An 18,766-nucleotide genomic window follows, 5' to 3' on the forward strand; every position below is an offset into this window, starting at 1 on the left:
ATCCTGGAACTTTCCCTCCCTCTTCAATATCCATTATTCAACTATGCCCACCCACACGAATGCAAACATACCAATCACGCACTATGCTATCCACCGCAACTATGTGAAATACATCGATAGAAAACGCTTATGCCAGACGCACATTAAGCGTAGATTGACGCAATCGGAGCTCCAAGCAGCTCATACTTCGCATTGCACATCGTACATTCAATGCAGTTTCCAATTTATACGTCGTCTCATACAGATTTTATTAATTATTGGTTCCATTGAATTTTTTTCGCACAACAATGCATTGCAATAATTATTTTAATCGATAGAAATTTAATGCAGTTGAGTCGTGGTTTCATCTATTATTTGTTTAATCCTTGTTTGTATGTTTACTATTATTATTAAAAGGTGATGGGTTGTATTTGGTGCATCGAATGATATTAATTTGGCCTTGCTCAAACGAAGACTCACGAAGAGCAATTGCAGAAAACTAGATCTCATTTACAAGTCTAATGCAATTTCTTCGTTAATCGGTTCTGCGTTCACGTGGGTCACGCGATAATGTGCAATGCACAATTGTTTTATATGTTTTGTAATATACTGCTTCACGTTAACACGCGTATAGGCTTGGTATTAATTACAAAATGTAGATCATTATAAAACAATGCAATTCCCAGTATATTTTGGATTCAAAAATCCTTTCGAAAAATCAATCAGTCCGGAAAAATGGAACAAAACATTATTTTGTTTAAGTATCGATCGTCTAAAACTATTTAGCAATTCGTAAAGACTCGAATAAAACTTCAAAAAGCATAGGAAATTAAAGTTTTTTTCCTTTCGCGATATCTGGAAGCTTCCTTTGCGTTTCGAACAGCGAATTGCGTGCCATGGGAGTCGCACGAAAAATCAAAGTAACAAAGGTCGATAACGTATCTACGTGTCCCACCACCCACGCAACGCCATATTATTTTGTACGGTCTATGGGTACGATCGCGATTCCAATGACCCGCCATTGCTACCGACTACGACTGACCATTAATTTAATTAATGCAGATCCATTTGCAGCTGCACACGAGCCACCCATTCCCGGGCGTTTATTTCGCGCCATTTGGACTTTATTTTTTGACGAAACGCGAATTCGCGCGGAGTGGACGCGTACTTGTCGATTTTTCTTTATTTCGGAGCATTGTTTCGGTCTCGCGTTGAAATTTTCCAAATGGCAGATTCGTTTTATCTCCTAATAGCATCGAATTGTTAAATTTCATGAGAATCTAGTACCTGCGACGATCGCGTCACTCCGTAAGGAGATTCGAAATATATATTTGGAAAAATTCATTTTATTCCGAGTTTCTGTCAGTTTACGTGAAATTCATTGGCAATCTTAACTTTCTTGATTAGAATTTTCGGTTTCGATTTGTCGGTTGAATCTCGAATCGCGTTATTAATCAGCCAGGAGGATCGTTCGCACGGAGCAAGTTTGATTTTACTAGTTTTAGACCACATCCGGCCGACTGGCTAATAACAGACGTGCTCTGACTATTAATCGGCCTTACAGAGATTTCCTGATGCAGAAGGAGCGGAGGGTATATAGGTTAAATGCCGCCGGGAGAATGGTCAAAGGGCAAGATTAGATGCTTGCGACGGACTTCTGAAGGAGTTGTGAATAATGTATGTCCTTCTATAGCTCTTCGATTCATAATAACGTTTCATCCTCTGGTGATATGCGCGTACATGAAATTTAGAGCGTTTATCGACGCGCACAAAATAGACTACGTTAAGCGTTGATAACGAAATTATTATACGCTCCTTTAAAACAGGAAATTTACAAACTCTGTTCCGTGCGTGGTAAAGTACAATTTGTCAAGCCATCGAAAAATTGAACTTGTAACGTCCGAATTAATTTACAAAGTTCCGTAGCGTCGCGGATAGAAACGAAACAGCGTACTGAATTGTTTTTTTTTTTTTAATTAGCTCAACTCGAACCAGATTCCGTTGAGAATTCGTTTACACGTAATTCGAGGCTAGCAGATTCTATCTCTAATTGCTTCGCGTCGAGCACTGGGACCGATGCACGTGAAGTTTGTTTTAATATTAATTTCTTATCGTTGATCTTGCTCGGCGATACTATTCCCCGAGTATCGCCGGACTCCATGTCGTGCAAACACACTCCGCGAACTAGTTGGTTGAATATCTTGCGATCTCTATGAAGCAGGAAGGTGTAAGTACCGTGTTAGTCTTTGGGGTTACGTCGCTGCTCGCAGAGCTAACTAATAGCCTCTTAGCCTCGGCTTAGGGAGGATCATGCTACAGGCAGCCGCACCCTCCTTTGCTCTAAGACTTGAACCATACACCCGTAGCCCATAGTGCGATCCTTAAGCCACGCCAAGCCTGCAAACAACCGATCTCCTCTAACACGAACTATGGATTAACAGTAATGATTGATTGGTCTCCGGTTACTATTCTTCGAACGAGTGCCGACCGATTCGTCTCAAATTCCTCCTTCGCGTTTCTCGGATTTCTTCGATACGAATTGATCGTTCGATCCGTACAGGGCGCGGGGAGGATGATTCTTCGAGCTAGAATAAGTTGAAAATGTAGAATAAAATTTCTCCCTTTGTGATCTAGCATTCTTTTATAATTATTTTTTTTTTTTTTTTGAAAAGGGATTCTGTAAATCTCAAAGACGTAAGCGACTCTTAATAAATATTATTTCAAAAATATTTCTAGAGAAATTTGTTCGTTAGAACGAATGAAGGTATCAGAGACTCGATTAGACCCCCCGCGCTCAGTCTCATTTTCATTTCCGCGAACAAATAGAAATTTTCATCTCGCGGGGGTGTTCATTTATTTTTCTTCGAGGTCCTCCTTGTCCCCGAGCTTCCGTCGCGTGGTACAAATGAAGCCGTTACGGGGGACCGTTTCGCAAAATTTACATTTGCCATCGGAGACGAAACAGACCGAAGAAGATTTTCCCCCGGCACGGTTCAGCGAAGGAAAGCCCGCCTATACTTTTGCGCCATAAGCGGACTTTCAACGGAAGCTCAATCGGTGGATTTGCGGTAACAGCTCGCTCTGTATGCACTCGCGTATTTTTCAAATCCCTCGCGGATAGCGGGACCGTTACCTTTCGTTTCTCGGATATCGGTCGGTTGCTCGCTACAGCGGTAAATGTATCGAAAACTCATAAATACGGGAAACCAGCCGCGGAGATCCATTTTAGTCGATATAGCTACACGCCCGTGGTGTACATACAATTATGTAAACCGTACATAATGTCAAAACGCGAGGAAACACGTGCACCGATGTAAAGATGCCAGATTCCTCTTTTTTTCTTTCATTTTTATTCCTGTTTCGTGGTTTTCAATGAAAAACCCGCCAGCGGAATTCCCATTGGGCGTGACTCGGTTTAATTTATTTAGTGGCACCGAAGGAGAGAGAACCACGATCCCGACGGTGCCATTGTATCGGCAGGTTTTCAGCACTTTGAAATATCGTCGTCCCGTGGACACCCGTTCGGCCCCCTGCCACGATCCCGCGGGCTCCAATTCATTTCCGTGAAGGAACAACTGTCCGTTAACCCGCAATCGTTGCACCAGCCCCTAGTAAACGGATCAATGCCTACGAAATAAAACTGCAGTAATGATTCGTAAATTGAACATTCCAATCCCTCCCAACTTGGGGGATTCCCAGTGAAACGTGAGCCCACAGAACTTTTATTTAAACACCAGAACTTATTAACTCTAGAAATATATTTTTACAAATATTTACCGCGTTAAATTATTTAATAATTTAATAATATAATACTACATGATGCATTCGTATCGTCAGATGCAATAAATTCCAACTAAATAAAAATAAATAATTACGATAAAGTTGCTTCAATGTTATACAGGGTGTTTGGACACCCCTGGGAAAAATTTTAATGTGAGATTCTAAAGACCAAAATAAGACGAAAATCAAGAACACCAATTTGTTGATTGAGGCTTCGTTAAAAAATCAATAAAAAATTAAATTAAACAATTTCGAATCATTCTGAAAAAATTATTTTTGGTTGCGGGGGTCAATTACAATCATTTTTGGTGAATAGACATACCCCCGAAATCCTACCCACTTTCGAGAAAAAAATTCGTGTAGGTGCCTAAATTTTTCGGTGAAAATGAAAAATTTTAAATCGTTTTAAAAAAATTATTTTCGGTTGCGGGGGTCAATTACAAGCATTTTTGGTCATTAGACATACCCCCGAATTTTTACGCACTTTCGAGAAAAAAATTCTTTACCGAAAATATAATTTCTGGCCAGAAATGTTTGCCCGAAATTTCATGCAAATCTTTAAAACATCATAACTTCTGAACGGATTGAAGGATTTTAATGTTTAAAAAAGCAAACTACGCGTATTTTGATGGAGAATAGGTATAAATCGCAAAAATATTCGAAAAGTTGATCCTTGAACCCGCAAAATGAGAAAAACCTCATCAAAATGGTATAATTTTCAAACTGCCATAACTCTTACAATAATGAATATATTTCAATGAAACTTTTTTCTGCAGTAGAGCTCATAGGTACCTACAAAAAACTATTAGACAACTTTTCTGTAGGGCGTCAAACAAAATTATTAAAAATGAAAAACGAATTTTTAAGAAAAATCGACAGGGGGTAGGTGCCTAAATTTTTCGGTGAAAATGAAAAATTTCAAATCGTTCTAAAAAAATTATTTTCGGTTATAGGGTTCCATTACAATAATTTTTGGTCAATACACATACCCCCAAAATCCTACTCACTTTCGAGAAAAAAATTCATTACTGAAAATATAATGTCTGTCCATAACTATCTGGTTACCCTGAAAAAAGAAATTTCAAATCGTTCTAGAAAAATTATTTTTGGTTGCGGGGGTTAATTACACTCATTTTCAGTAAATAAACATACCCCTGAAATCGTACGCATTTTCGAGAAAAAAATTATTTCTTTTCCGTTCTACAGGCGAAACTTCAAACATTAATAACTTTTTAACGAAGCCTCAATCAACAAATTGTTATTCTTGACTTTCATCTTATTTTGGCCTCTAGAATCTCCCATTAAAACTTTTCCCAGGGTAACCGAACATCCTGTATATGGTAATTTATACATTTTTTTCAACCTCGGAGCGATATTTGTTTTACGAATCATTACCGTAAATGACTTTTTCTTGTGAAAATTGTCGCAATTACAGAATTGTCGATTGCAATTATTTGAAGGGTTCAAGGGGATTAAAGGAGAAAGGATTCGATGGATGTTCGTTTTGGCTTTTCGGATTTCTCGCCGTCGAATTTCGAGGCGGAAGTCATAGGTGGAGGAAATGCGGAATGACACGATTATTTGCGATTCCGCGACGGCAATTGCGATACATCAAGTCGCAAGTTTCGGTATTGAGAGTATTTCGATAAAGGAACGAGTGGGGCCTGGGGCGCGAGACGGCGTCACGTTGCGCAAGACAGTTTCTGAATACAAAGTGCGAATCCCGCATATAGTCGGTCACTGAATCCGCTCAAGGGTGGTTTACAGAACAAGGAGGCAATAATCCAAGGATGGGAATGGTTCGACCAATATTGCAAAAGTTCCCAAGCTCCCGCTCTTGGACCGTTAAAGTTCAGCCCGATTCTCTTTTTCTCGGACGGTTGACATATGAATGGAAGGCAGGATGGAACGGCGCTAGATTCTCGATGGAATCGAAACTTATTTCGACGTTGATCGATTCCAAATACTGGTAGAAAAATTGTCTACATAGTTTTTCGTACGCGGTAAGAATAACCGCGGGCATAGAATTTTTCTTAAGTAAGGAAAGGTGTTCACAAGCGTTCAAGATCCGAGACTTTTCGCCTTTGATGTTTAGAAGAAAATTTTATATAAAAAATATAAAAACCGATATTTTTATCAATTTCGAGGTTTTAAGGATTCGATTAACCTCCGATGGGAAATTTACGGGGGCAGAAATGGCACTTTCGTTACAAATGTTTGCACGATCAAGCAACGCAGTAGGATCGTATCATCGTCGATTTTTATTTCTTCCGGCCTGGGCACGTACCTACGTATGTGACGTTTAATCACGCAAGATCATCGGGCACGTAATCGGTTGTAAACGGTCGCCAACGTCGTACGACCGTTTTCGAAAACGATCGACTGTGGAACGCTCGTGAAAGCCGCTTAACGAACCGCTTAGTACCTAGATAGCGCGATCACGTCGTAGGAAATGTATGACGTGGGTTTCTTTGTCGTTGTCGTTGAAGTCGTTTGGTGCTAGAACTCACCAGAAATGACGAGCCTCGGTATTACTTTCGATGGCCGTTAACGAGGGGTTTCGAACGGAACAGCTATACGTTTCGATAAAAATCACATTTCGCCCCCAACGAATACTCTCCTTTTGTTTTTTGTTTCTTTAACGATTAATAATATGCAATTTAACATTTTTCGTATCGTTCTTTAATATTAGGACGTCCCATATGTTGGCGCCGAATTTTGTACTGCAACTTAAAACAATATTTTAAACATGCAATGGAATTTTATGAAAAACAGTAACCTCTTCACGTTCGACAACTCCCTCCATTTCGTTTTGAAAGCCATTGTATCGTCGCTGCAAAACTTCTTTGACTTTTTATTAAAACGTTGACATTTTCAAGCTGTTTACCCACTAATAAACTCGGAGATTGTTGTATTTTCTTTCACGTAAGATTCGGTTTGATCGTATGCTAACAAAAATATTCATGCAATCAGGCTCAAGCACGATCAAGAAAATTTCGTTCCATAAGCCAGCGTGGATTCCAAACTCCGAGATTTGACACAATATTTATTTGTTTCAGATTTCTATGAATTCTTGATGTTAGTTTACAATTTCAGAAATCTCTTGAACTAACAAATTTTGTTTGTTTTCTATTAAATTGCAAATTTTATCCTCGTCAATTTCAGAATATCGAACGGCACAAACTTATGGGACGACCTAATAGTTGTAAAAGTATTGGAATAACTCTTTTTCGAATATAGAAAGGTGTTTAAAATACAAACGAGATATTTTACACAATTTTCTTGAGTTTTGGAACGTACATTGACGGTTTAACGTTGCTTGTAACCTTCGTTCCAACATTTTTTTATTATGTCTCGCAGCAGGGTTTTTAAAAATCAGATCCCGGGATATTGGATCTCACGGTCAGCTAAAAGTGGCCAGTAAAAGGGTCCTGCGAGCATATAAGTGCAACTCGGAATCCTGGAAATTCGCGTGCAGTCGAGTCGGCAGATGTCTGTGCGGATCTCGGCGACGTGTAACTATGTATGTAGAGTAACGTACTTGCCGGTGTGCTCGGTAACATCCGTGGTTAGCCATAAAGGGAGTTCGTAAACGGCTAGTACGGCTTTTCTCCTACTGTATTTTGCCGCCTGCAACGACCATCCGGAACGTGCAGCCGTGCACGAAGGTGCACGTTAGAAAACGACGCGAAACAGAGAATGAATATAGTCTTTGCCGGGCACTACTCGTACGTGCTGGCGTAACAGCGCGAGGTTTCGCGGGAAAGCTTGCTCCACTTCGTTCTGAAACGGCTATATTTGCCACGAATGGAACTGCAAACGTACGATCGCTTGGTTCAGGTTGAATTATAGAAGACTGGACGAAGCTATCAGCACTGCATTGTCTTTATCTGCACTGCAGTTACTGAAGTCATTCTTATTTAGTTGGTTCGGACAACGAAGATATAGATTTTATAAAAAAAAAAACTACATCTTGAATCTCTCGTGACCTCTCGAGAATCCAATTGGGTGTCATATAAGCGGGGATTATTGCGTGCAGCGAACTGGGAATTTACAGCTTTTAGCTTACCGTAGTAATTTTTATTTTATTTGGTTAATCTGAATAATGAGGATACTCATCAATTTTATACAAAAAAAAATACTTTTTGATTCTCTCATGACCCCATCGAGGAATCCAAAACAAGGGAAGCGTTCTGCGCAAACGAGCGAATCCAATTCGGTGACATATAAGCGGGGATTATTGTGTGCCGCAAAGTGGTAATTCACAGCTTTTGAGCTTACGCGTAGTACGAAATGTAACAGTATAGCGTAATTTCGTTCTCCCGCGTTGGACTTTGATACATCGTGGGCAAAGATAATTTGCAACGAGTTTCAAAGCATTCGAGAGACAAGCTTAACAGGGAATCGTTAGACGAGGATGATTCGATGCGACATTTGCTGGCAAGTTAAAAGGGTGGATTTCCTGTGCGTTTCCCGGGGATTTGTGGGTGTTTCAGCGTAGAGCGCAGAGCTACTGTAATTAGCTTTTCTTCGCGTGTATCTCGTCTTTCTTCGGGGCACGGATCTTCGGGCTTGGCCAAAGATTCGAAGAGTCGCGTAATTGACACGCGAAATTGTCTCGCGTGTTTGCGCTCGGGTTTATTTACTTCTGAACTTTCGAGCGTTCGTCGGAGTTTCCGGTTTCTACGTTACGAGTTTCACCGATGAAGTGAACTAAAGTTCTCCCCGTCGGTAAACTCGAAAAGCAAAGCCTACGACAACCGAAGTCTTAATGGATATTTTGATAGAATAATTACTACGCGATCGAAGGAGTCTTGTTAAATAATCGTTAATGATATACAAGTGTTTCGTGCATTTCAACGATAGATATTCAATTAAAAATATAGCACTGATAAATAAAAGAAGGCTATAATAATCTTATAATAAAATTCAATCTGTTCAGAATTTATAAATATTGGTTTTGTTCTTTTGATTCGATGAAACGTAAAAGTGTTTAAATATGTATCAATTTGGCAAGTCTGATTAAATTTACTTCATGAAGATTAAACGACAAATAATAATGGAGTGAAAACGACCCGAAACAATACATCGTTGATTCTTCTTGTTCGGTCGTGAAACACAGGTGAGGGAATTACATTTCATTACGACCGGCCAGGGACAAAAGTACCATCAAATTGTAACTGCCGGTGTAAAATACGAAGTTTCAGCCTCGTAAAGCCGGATTACGATGCGCGGTAATTATCCATTTTAATTGCGGGCTGTAACCGCTGTTATCCGAATGACTTTAAAAATGAACGTGTCGGGGCGTCCATCGACCCTTCTATTCAGAGCGAGATTTTCAGTTAAGATTATGCACAATACAGCATTACGCGTAATAAGGGCGTGCCTTAAACGACAAGCAGTTTCTTTTTGCAGCGGAACGAGAAAAAGAGCGCTCGTGAAACTGTTCGTACACGCCTGCATTTAGAGTAATAACCTTGAAGCAGTTAAATTACACACCAGTTGCGGCACATTTTGTACAGAGCATTTAGAGGATCATGATCCGAACAACAGACAGATCATTGCATACGAAATTATTACGAGTTTTACGTCTTTGTTTTAGAGGTACTCTCGATGTTTGTTTGTTATTACGCCTATAGTCGAATCTTTTTTGTTATTTTTCCCTATTTAAAAATTTGACGATGATCTTTGAACGTACCCTAAAGATCGTTACATTAGTGTCGAGACCACCCGTTTAAAATTTAAGACAGTTTGTCTCGAAAATCATTGGAGACCGCTAATTAAAAAGTGAATCTTTTTAAACTCTACATTTGTTCTTGAAAAATTCTTTCGAGATATTTCGAGGTTCCGGATTTTTCCTTGGCATAGTATGCGACATATATGGTCTTTCACGAGAATCGACGGGTTACAGATACGTGATATAGCAAACGTGCGAAGGTACTCCGTTTTCTATTGGCTTCTTGAGGTTCAAGAAGCATTTCAAGATCGACGTCGGTTCTTTAATACGAGCTAGTTAATTTTTGGCCCCAATAAAGTTATAATAACTTTGCATAGTATTAAAATTAATGTTTCCCAATGGGGTCTTGTTTTTATTTTCAATTTACATTTTTAATTAAAAGCTTTCGGTGATATAAACGTTGCTGATATACTTCTGAAAAAAGTACACGATCGAAAATAATTGGATAAGAGCGGGGAGTTATATTTTTATACAATATTATTGCATCATCTGGTAAATACTTTTAAATTGTTTCTAATTTTGTTTCGTGGATTGGACGAACTTAATGGAAGGGTTTACATCATAGCTGAATAAATGTACAGTAGTTTCACGTTTAAACGAATCATTTTCACGAAAACTGTATTGCAAGTTCTTTGTTATTTTTCTCAGAGACATTGTGTGGAGACATTTTAATTTGTTCGTTACGATTACGTTCTGAGCGCTCTGAAAAGTCGAAACAATATTAAATTAAAAAATGTACTTTATTATCTATAAAATTAAAGTACGTATTTATAACGAAAAAAAGTTATTCTTAGGTAGATCAGTAATTTAAAAGACGAATGATAAAATCATCCGCCTCAAATATAAAACGACGTAAAATTCGTCAGCGGTAACTAGCTGTAGATATAAAAATTATCTAAAATTACGTCAGAGGTTGCGAAAGTGTTAAAACCAGATAAGAAAGATATCGATTCTGTACATAATAAATTACTATATTAAAGCAATTATAATTTACACTAACACACTGTCTGGTATTACCCGCTGTAGACAGTTCTCTAAACTATTTAATAACGTTTACCAAACGTTGTATCTTTGGCCATTCTTATTTCGTGACACGCGTGGTTTTACTGTGCAAACTCGTTCGCGCCCTCTGTACCGAAAATGTTTAAGATCGGTCGAGGATGGCCGTTCTTGGATTTCTCGTTCAAAACGTGCCACGATTGGTAACGATATTGTTATCTGGTAGAAACATGGAGATAAACAGACGGCTGTAGGAGACGGTGACCGATGGGAAGCCGGGTAGTATCATTGCGGCTGTCTAGTGGTAAACACGGTCGCGTGCAAGCGAAGCGAACGCTGACGATAGACATCGTGCTGCTCCAAGACGTTCCACGTTCACGCACGCTCGATACGATTCCGATATCGATCCTTCTCGATTACGAGTCGATACGCGATCAATCAAATCCTCGTCGTTTGTCGCGGCGCGGCGCGAGTGAAAGCGAAAGCTCGTTAGGATCGGTTCGTTCCTCGTCTCGTTCACGGCGGTCGGTTTTCTTTTTCGTCGTGCGAGCGCGAACGGTGTACGACTAGTAGTTCCACGTCCCTTTGCGTGAATGCGTGTGCGCGTGTGTGTATATGTTTGTCTGTGAACGTGGTGCTTGTTCCTCGTCGCGCAACGATATGACGGCGGATCACGAAAACGACACGAAGGTGAGGTTACGCCGAACCAAGAGCGTCACCAGGGCCGAAGAGATCCAGAAAGCCGAAATGATGGTTCGAAAATCGCAGCCCGACAAACCGTGAGTATTTTTAACCGTATACGATTACATCGACACGTTCCACTTTGCGTCCACGGATAATGTAGAGTATTTTACAACCGTTACGGAGGCGATTTGCTCGTCCAACGCGGCGTGGAATCGCCCGGGAATGCGAAATCGACGTCGACGTCGACGTCGACGCGGACACGGCGACACGAAATTTTCAGTACCTTTCAGGCGCACCGACGTGACCGACTGGAAGAATGAAAGCGCATGCGCGTACGGCCTTAGATCGAGCGCGACTGTAGAGCGAACAATCCCCTCCACTACACGATGCATTCCTCTTCTCGTTTTAGCTCGCGCTCATTCACGCCGTTCTATCGTGTGTTATAATCGATACGGAGGTCAGCCGGTAGTATCGCGAGTGGTTGTCTTTTCCATAGCTGGTTTCGCAAGCCGTCGTTGGTAAGCCTTCGACTTTATGCCGAGTTAATGAACCGAACGGTCTTGGTTGATCTATCTTTATTGGGAAGAATACGCCAGAAAGATGTGACCGACTGCCTTCGTTCGGATGCGTCAACGATAAGCTTCGTTGGGACTTGACCCAGTTCGGGGATCGAGGATTCCCTGGTCTTTTGAAGTGTTCCGTCCGACCCTATCGAATTATTTCTCAACGATCTTTCTTTTTCATTTATAAATTATACGCTTATAGCGTGCTCCAATTCTTCTAGCACAATAATAACTGTCGCAATTTGTGATATTTTCGAAATTAGGAAAAATTTTTGAAAAAGGTGTACCGAATTTGGACCACTTAAATTTATCATGCCCTATTTTATAATATTATAAGCTGATGATATTAGAGATTTAATGTATATTCGTTAAAAATGATTAATTTGGAGTAGGAAAGATTGGCGACTCGCGCTCTGGGGACTCGTTGCTTAAACACACGCAATATGCTGAGAATCAGTTATCTGAAAATGACTAATATTTACGCGGGCGTCGACTGTTCTACAGTCGACGCTCGAGGCAAATGAATGGTACAAAGTTCATTCAGAGGAATGGACATGAGAACAGACAACTGAATTCAGCTGGAGCGCGCGTCGCGGAAACGAAAACTTTCTTAACGAACTGTTCGCTGTTTCTAACGTAAGTACGAGAGATCGGTACAAGAACAGTACGTCAAGAAAACACGGACAGAGATAATTCGTTTGCAGCGATGGCATAATTATCGAGTTTCACTCTCTTTCTAACTATATGGTGTAACTGAAACAGGTGTCTAAACTTTACGAGTGTATTCTGCTTCCTACGAAATACGAAAATTGCTCGTGTGTACCCACGGAGGTCTGGAAATTATTCATTCCAGAGATGTAAATACTTGTCGTTTACTTGCGTTGCTTACATTTACGAGAGCGATAGAACGAAATCGTCAAAACTTTAACGTAAACACGCTTTGTTTTGATTTCACGGTTGTCCGTGTAATTGCGTAAGAAAACACGACGCGAAAAAGTTGATGCAAATTTACGAAAAAATTTCCAGAGTTTTAGAAAAGCAAAATTAAGTGAAAAAAGAATTGAGTGTACTCTCACGTGTGTGGTGTATACACACAATAAATTGCTTACTTTCACACACTTACTTTTACTTTTTTTAAACATTATCGATTTTAATTTAACAGTTTATTTAATCATTCTGTTAAATCTTATCCTATGTTAGTTATCCTTTGATTCAAACGATAGTTACGTAGAAATTAACAACAAACTCGAGCTAGTTATTTCGGGCAATCGGTAGAATGTCGGGAATAAGTATTTGAAATTTTTTTTTGCAATTAGTTGAAGCACGAGTAAACATCAATACTAAATCTCAGTGATTCATAATTAATAGCTTTTTAGATCTAAATGTATTTTTAGCGGAACATCATTTTTGCAGATTTTATCTATAGACACTCGAAATTTTTCTGTACTTTTTATTATTTCGATGATACGTGGATGTTTGTCCATTCGATGTTGGAATAGATTGCCATGTTCATAAACGTTATCGTAACTATCAGACACTTATGTGGCAATTGATAATTTTCGTACTTTGGCGTACATTAGAATCAACGATCAAAAAGAAGAAATAGAAAAGGGGCGAAAATTACGTTTAACAAAATAGAAATAACTTTAAATTTTAAGTTTAACTGACCTTTTCAACCTTAATTTATTTTTTTTTTTTTAACCTAAGTTTGACCTTTTTGTTCTTTTATAGCCTTTGTACGAATTGGATATGCATCTAAAGTTTAATCTTCTATTTTAGTTACACCCTGTATTCATTTCGTTCCTTTACTGTAAAGTCGTAGCGAAACTTATCTCGATTCGAGACTCACGGTAACCGACAATAGTACTGCAGCTATGTGCTCAAAAACAATATGAGTGTCTGCTGGAGTTATATCTAAAGTTTATTAAGGCGAATAACAATGTAGTGTCAGCTACACGATCAATAAGATCTCAGATATTGAAATGCAGAATAATGAATGTTCAGATTCCTTTAATTAATTGTTCATTCATTGTCGGACGCACGTATGTTGAATTTTTTACGAACAAATTTTATTCCATATTTTTCATTTATCTCGACACGGACAATCCCCATTTTTTTTTATTTTCCCTTTTCGAACTACGAATTCCACTCTGCTCTGTATAATAAATTAACGACTGTGTTCGACGCGTCATACATCAAACGAGCGTCTGTTATTTTAACGTGGGTGGACCCAGATATTTTATCTCTTCGGGCGTAAGCAATTGACTTAATATGTATATTAATATTAATAGTGGGAAATATATATAGTACTGCTAGACAATATAAGACTAGGTCAGGTCATTGCATAACGCGTTTTTTTTCTCGAGTTCTCGTAGCTCTGAAAACAAATCCTGGTCCACCATCCTGGCCCGTCTTTTGAGCTGTCTTTTATATTAACACCTGGAGACAGGCAATTAGAAATCAGCCTATATATCGTGTGTTATGAAGGATTTAGGGATATTCTGATGTAAACTTACAGGTCGTTAATAATCTTGAAATAGTGCTCGGTTTTCTTTGCTCAGGAGATTGTATGTGCACAGAGTTCTATCATGTTCCGGCGATAACGTTGTTGGTATATGCCCTGAGTCGTCTTAAGATATATTTGCATGTTATTAGATTAGAGTTTACTGATATATAAATAGTAATATATCAAGCTTAATCGTGACTGGGTTGCTTCGCGCGAGCAGAAAATCGTCTTTGCCGACTGAGGTTGATGGCACTTTGCCGCGACGTGAAATATCAGCTTACTCGAATAAACATCCTTGCATTAGGCGCTTCATTAATGTTCAAAAACATCAGTTCTAAAATTAACCAAACAATTCTGTTCTTGGGCAAAATAATCGTCGATCATCTGCAAAAAGAATATACATCCTGCACAGAAGCATATATTACATCAAAGCTAAAATAGACAACAGTTTAGGGACCAGAATATTAGACAAAATTTTAAACGCCATTCATACTATATTTTGAGCAAAGTTAGAATGCCTCATATGCTTCTGTAGATCTTTAAAAATAGTGTCATTTATTTCTCTTGTTTTACAGATGGTTTTACAAGTCATGATGGAGTACTAAATCAGATTATCCTAAGTTAACGCTCCATATGGAGATAGTATGACCCCTAAAAGTTAAAGAGGAACTTTAGAACATAAATTTGCGCCTAAACTTTAATGTTAACTATTTGAAAAACTGTTAACCTTACGATCTTAAGCGGTATTACTGCGCAAAAGCTCGTTAAGAAGTCTTTAGCTTAGGAAATTCTCTTTTTTAGTTTTATTCAAGGCTAACAGCGTGTCACTAAGTTGGCGTGTAAATACAGGATGATTCTAATAACTTGGCCAAACTATAACTCCGTTCTAGGTAAACGGTATCCTAAAGTATCTCTCTTTGTTAGTACTGCAATAACCATAATTGAGTTCAATTTAAAAATGTTCCCGGCTCGTTTATTAAAATCAGTCTGCACAATAATATGATGCAACTGAAACCACTTAATTCCAGCTCTCATCCATCTTAATTATTATTCTTCAGAAACACACGCAATAGTAGATTTAACGGACGTGCATGCGTTTGTTTCCTCATTAAAGGACTTTGTACATTTAAAAAACAATTTGTTCGGTTAGTTGTGGCGGCGCAAATACAGAGGAAAACGTTTAACCATCAAATGTGCTTAACGTTACGTGTTGTTGACATTTCTGTCAATAATTCGAAGAAGGTTCAAATGCTGTAAATGTTCAAAACGTACTTACGCGTTGTGAATATACTTTTATTCCAATTATATCACGCACCATCGAAATTTTATGCCACTTTAATAAACAAAGGTTTGGATATCGATGTATAACATAGTATAAAGCAAATTGTGTACAATGGAATACGGTCCGCAAAAACGAATTCTATTAATTAACCGGTCGAACGTTCAAAAACCGTGCGCGTTATCGTTGCACGCTTTGCGTAACACGAATCGAAATGCACCATCGCGTAGTCTCTTTGCGGCAAATTATAGATTATGCAGGATCATTGTAGATACTGGAAAATCTCTTGTAGTTTTCCGAGCGAAAATAACAAACAATCGACACGGAAAAAACTCTAGTCGACAAAGTCCGTAGATTAACGATACAGCGTAAGGAAGAAATATGTTTATTGACACAGATATTGTTTTAATCGTTTTAAATATAATTGTTGCCGTCGAACACGCGGTTTATCATTATCGAGGCTGCTTGACAGCGCGTCTTCGATTTCCGAAACCACTTAGAAAATGCGACGCGTTCGAAGTTCAAGGTTCGCCGTATCAAATTCTCGATAACGCGAGTCTGAAAGTAATTAAAACACGTCGCGCATCAACGAGCGTCGTGGCGTTTAATTGGGTCAACGAACGATGTCGGTGGGTCGTTCGACGTGGAATCGATGACTTTTTGCACTCGATATCGCAGATTTCGTTAAAATTAATACGTGACGTAATCTCTGTTTAATTATGTGATCTGAAAGTCGAAGATTTCGATACAATATTGCAAGATGTAGATACCAACAGTCGAGTACATGTTCTGAGAATGCACAAAAAAGTTAATTGTCATCTCTGTTTTTTGCGATAATAATAAGATACAATTATGACTTCTTAGTGTTTCTCATTTCGTCCTTCGTTTTTCCGCATTCGGGCAAAGTCTTAAACAATGGCTTTAAAATTCTCAGTTATTTATTAAAACAAAACGGGTTGTTTAAGTGCTGTAAATTAAAGAGATTTGAAAGTTTCTTAGAAATGCACCAACTTGAAATCAATTGAAGAAATATAAACGCAGATTCATGCAAGAATCAAAGTAATATCGTAGTAATGCTTTTACAAACGAACGATAAACGAAATTAGCTAAGATCGATTGAGGATCACTGCTATCGTTAATTAAAATGTTAATGCCAGTGATGTGGTAGGAACGAGGTTGGCCGATCTATGGCGGATCGACATGATAATCGAACGTATCGCGCAAATACTTTCAGCAATTCGTGCACGCTCTGCGGACGGATGAAGTATCATAAATTCATGATTGGTTCGCAGCGTATCCAATTCAAAGCGCAGACCGTGCATGATCTACAATCGGAATCGCTAATCAAAGAATTCGATCTTCGCAGAACTGCCGTAGGAAAAGCTAATACGCGTTAATATTCAGCCGTAAACAAACGCGGGAACTAGTAGCAGAAAGTGCGAATCCATTTGTTCTGATTTATGAGAGCCCACTGTGTTAGGGGGGAAAAAAATTTAATCAAGTCCACGGTCTAATCGAGCCCGCGATTGAAATTTAATACGCGAAGAACAACGAGGATTGATCTTGTAAAATATTGGAGTGTTTTGAAAATAGAAAAAAAGTGGAGGCAAATTTTTTCGCTAGGCGAGAGCCACTTTGGAAAGCATAGTTTGATTAAATATTACGTTTGAGAAGATAGATCGTTTAAAGACATAGTAGATTGCTGTATTTTCTAATTTTTACGATAGTTTTCGTAATATAAAACGTAATTTTAATATTTACGTAGCAAATTATTTACAATATGGGTTGTTACGAGCATCCCCATCATCGTTTAACCTCCCCAGAGAAATTTCAAAACCTCTTAACGAAGAATCCGATGATACCGATTTGATTGCAAGAATAGAGACAGTATAGAGAAAAGAGAATCGGCCAGTTTCTACGAATGAACGTTAATTAATGTTGTGACAAGAACTGCACGACGCGAAGGGGATATGATGATGCTGGAGGCGCTTTTTCCCCTCCGAAACGTATCCTGCCTCTGCTCTGTTTTATTAGGGAGAGGTCGGCTAGAGAAAAAACAGTGAAATCTTCATTCCCCTTTTGACATGCTATAATGACCTGCAAACAGTTTTTCTACTATTTTTTTTCTTCTTTTTTCTTGCTCTTCAGTAAGGAACACCTTTCTACCTTCGGTTGTTTCTTCTCCCCATCTTCGCGCCCCTTCGTTTTCTTGCTCCCGGATCCGTCCATTATGCCGGGGAATCAGAGATGGCACCACTCCTCCGTCTCTTGAACAAACGAACCCCTACTGTATTTACTCGTTCCGTGTTTGCCAGATACTTCTTGTTTTCGCCAACTTTGCAATTAGGCTGGGCGCACTGGGTTCGTTGGACGCGGTGAATATCGGATGATCCACCCCTTTGGGTACGGGGAATTCGCGCGTAAAGCTATGTCTGGTTCGTGCGGATCTTTCAGTTCCGGATTGATTTTAAAGTTCTCGTTTGTACGATCCTTCGATTCTAAGCCCTTCCTCTGTGTTTGTTCCCGAATTCAATCTAATCCCTGACGACTTCTATTCGAAGGGGAACCTGGATTTGCATCCACCCATGGGGTATTTGTACTACAAAACGCACACGTCAGGAAGAATAACTTTACCCGCGTAACTGTTATCAATTGCAAACGAGACTATGGTTATACAATCAAGAATTAACCATCGACTCTAATTTATTGCATATCTATTTTTCTCGAAGAAAGGCTCTCTCGTTCTCGTTCACCGATGAGAGAACAATTATACAGCCGAGGAGCAATCTTTTGTATCGAGATAATAGCAAGTCAAGCGAGTCGGATAATAATGATTATAATATACCAGGCAATTTTCCTCCCATAATTTTTTCTCCTATATATTGATTCCGTTTCGAGTATTATTCTCTCTGCTTTAGCTACTCGTCGGTCCATGCTTACGATCTATCCGTCGCTCACGGATCTATATTGTGCCAATATTCCTGCAGCGGTAACCGACTGCTCTCGGGCCAGCGGCAGTTGATATTCGAATGGCTAATAACTTCGGACGGTGTTTTATGCGAGGTACTAGTATATAGCGAACGGGAAGGATCATCTCGCGAAATTTCTCCTCTACCTACTCCCACGGCGAATGCAAATAATCGTCTAGCCCCGTCTGTGCGACGATATTGAACGACTCGCGATGGGGATGTGCGAGATTTCCCTCCGCGATTTTAATTTGCGGTCCACCCTGGTCATTC

At 39.2% G+C, this 18,766-nt stretch overlaps 1 protein-coding gene across 2 annotated transcripts in view; it reads left to right on the forward strand.

Moving 5' to 3' along the window:
- Positions 1-10,788: 10,788 nt before the first annotated feature.
- Positions 10,789-18,766, forward strand: part of Mdy (diacylglycerol O-acyltransferase) — a 126,144-nt gene continuing 118,166 nt past the window's right edge. Inside the window, exon 1 of one of the 2 annotated variants that reach the window (XM_076769558.1) lies at positions 10,789-11,274. In XM_076769558.1, the coding sequence (XP_076625673.1) occupies positions 11,111-11,274 (164 nt within the window). In that variant the 5' untranslated portion in view covers positions 10,789-11,110. The remainder of the gene's footprint in view (positions 11,275-18,766) is intronic. The other variant, XM_076769557.1, reaches the window with a different exon arrangement.

Source organism: Colletes latitarsis, chromosome 7 (assembly GCF_051014445.1).
Source record: "Colletes latitarsis isolate SP2378_abdomen chromosome 7, iyColLati1, whole genome shotgun sequence".
NCBI classification, from domain to species: Eukaryota; Metazoa; Arthropoda; class Insecta; order Hymenoptera; family Colletidae; genus Colletes; species Colletes latitarsis.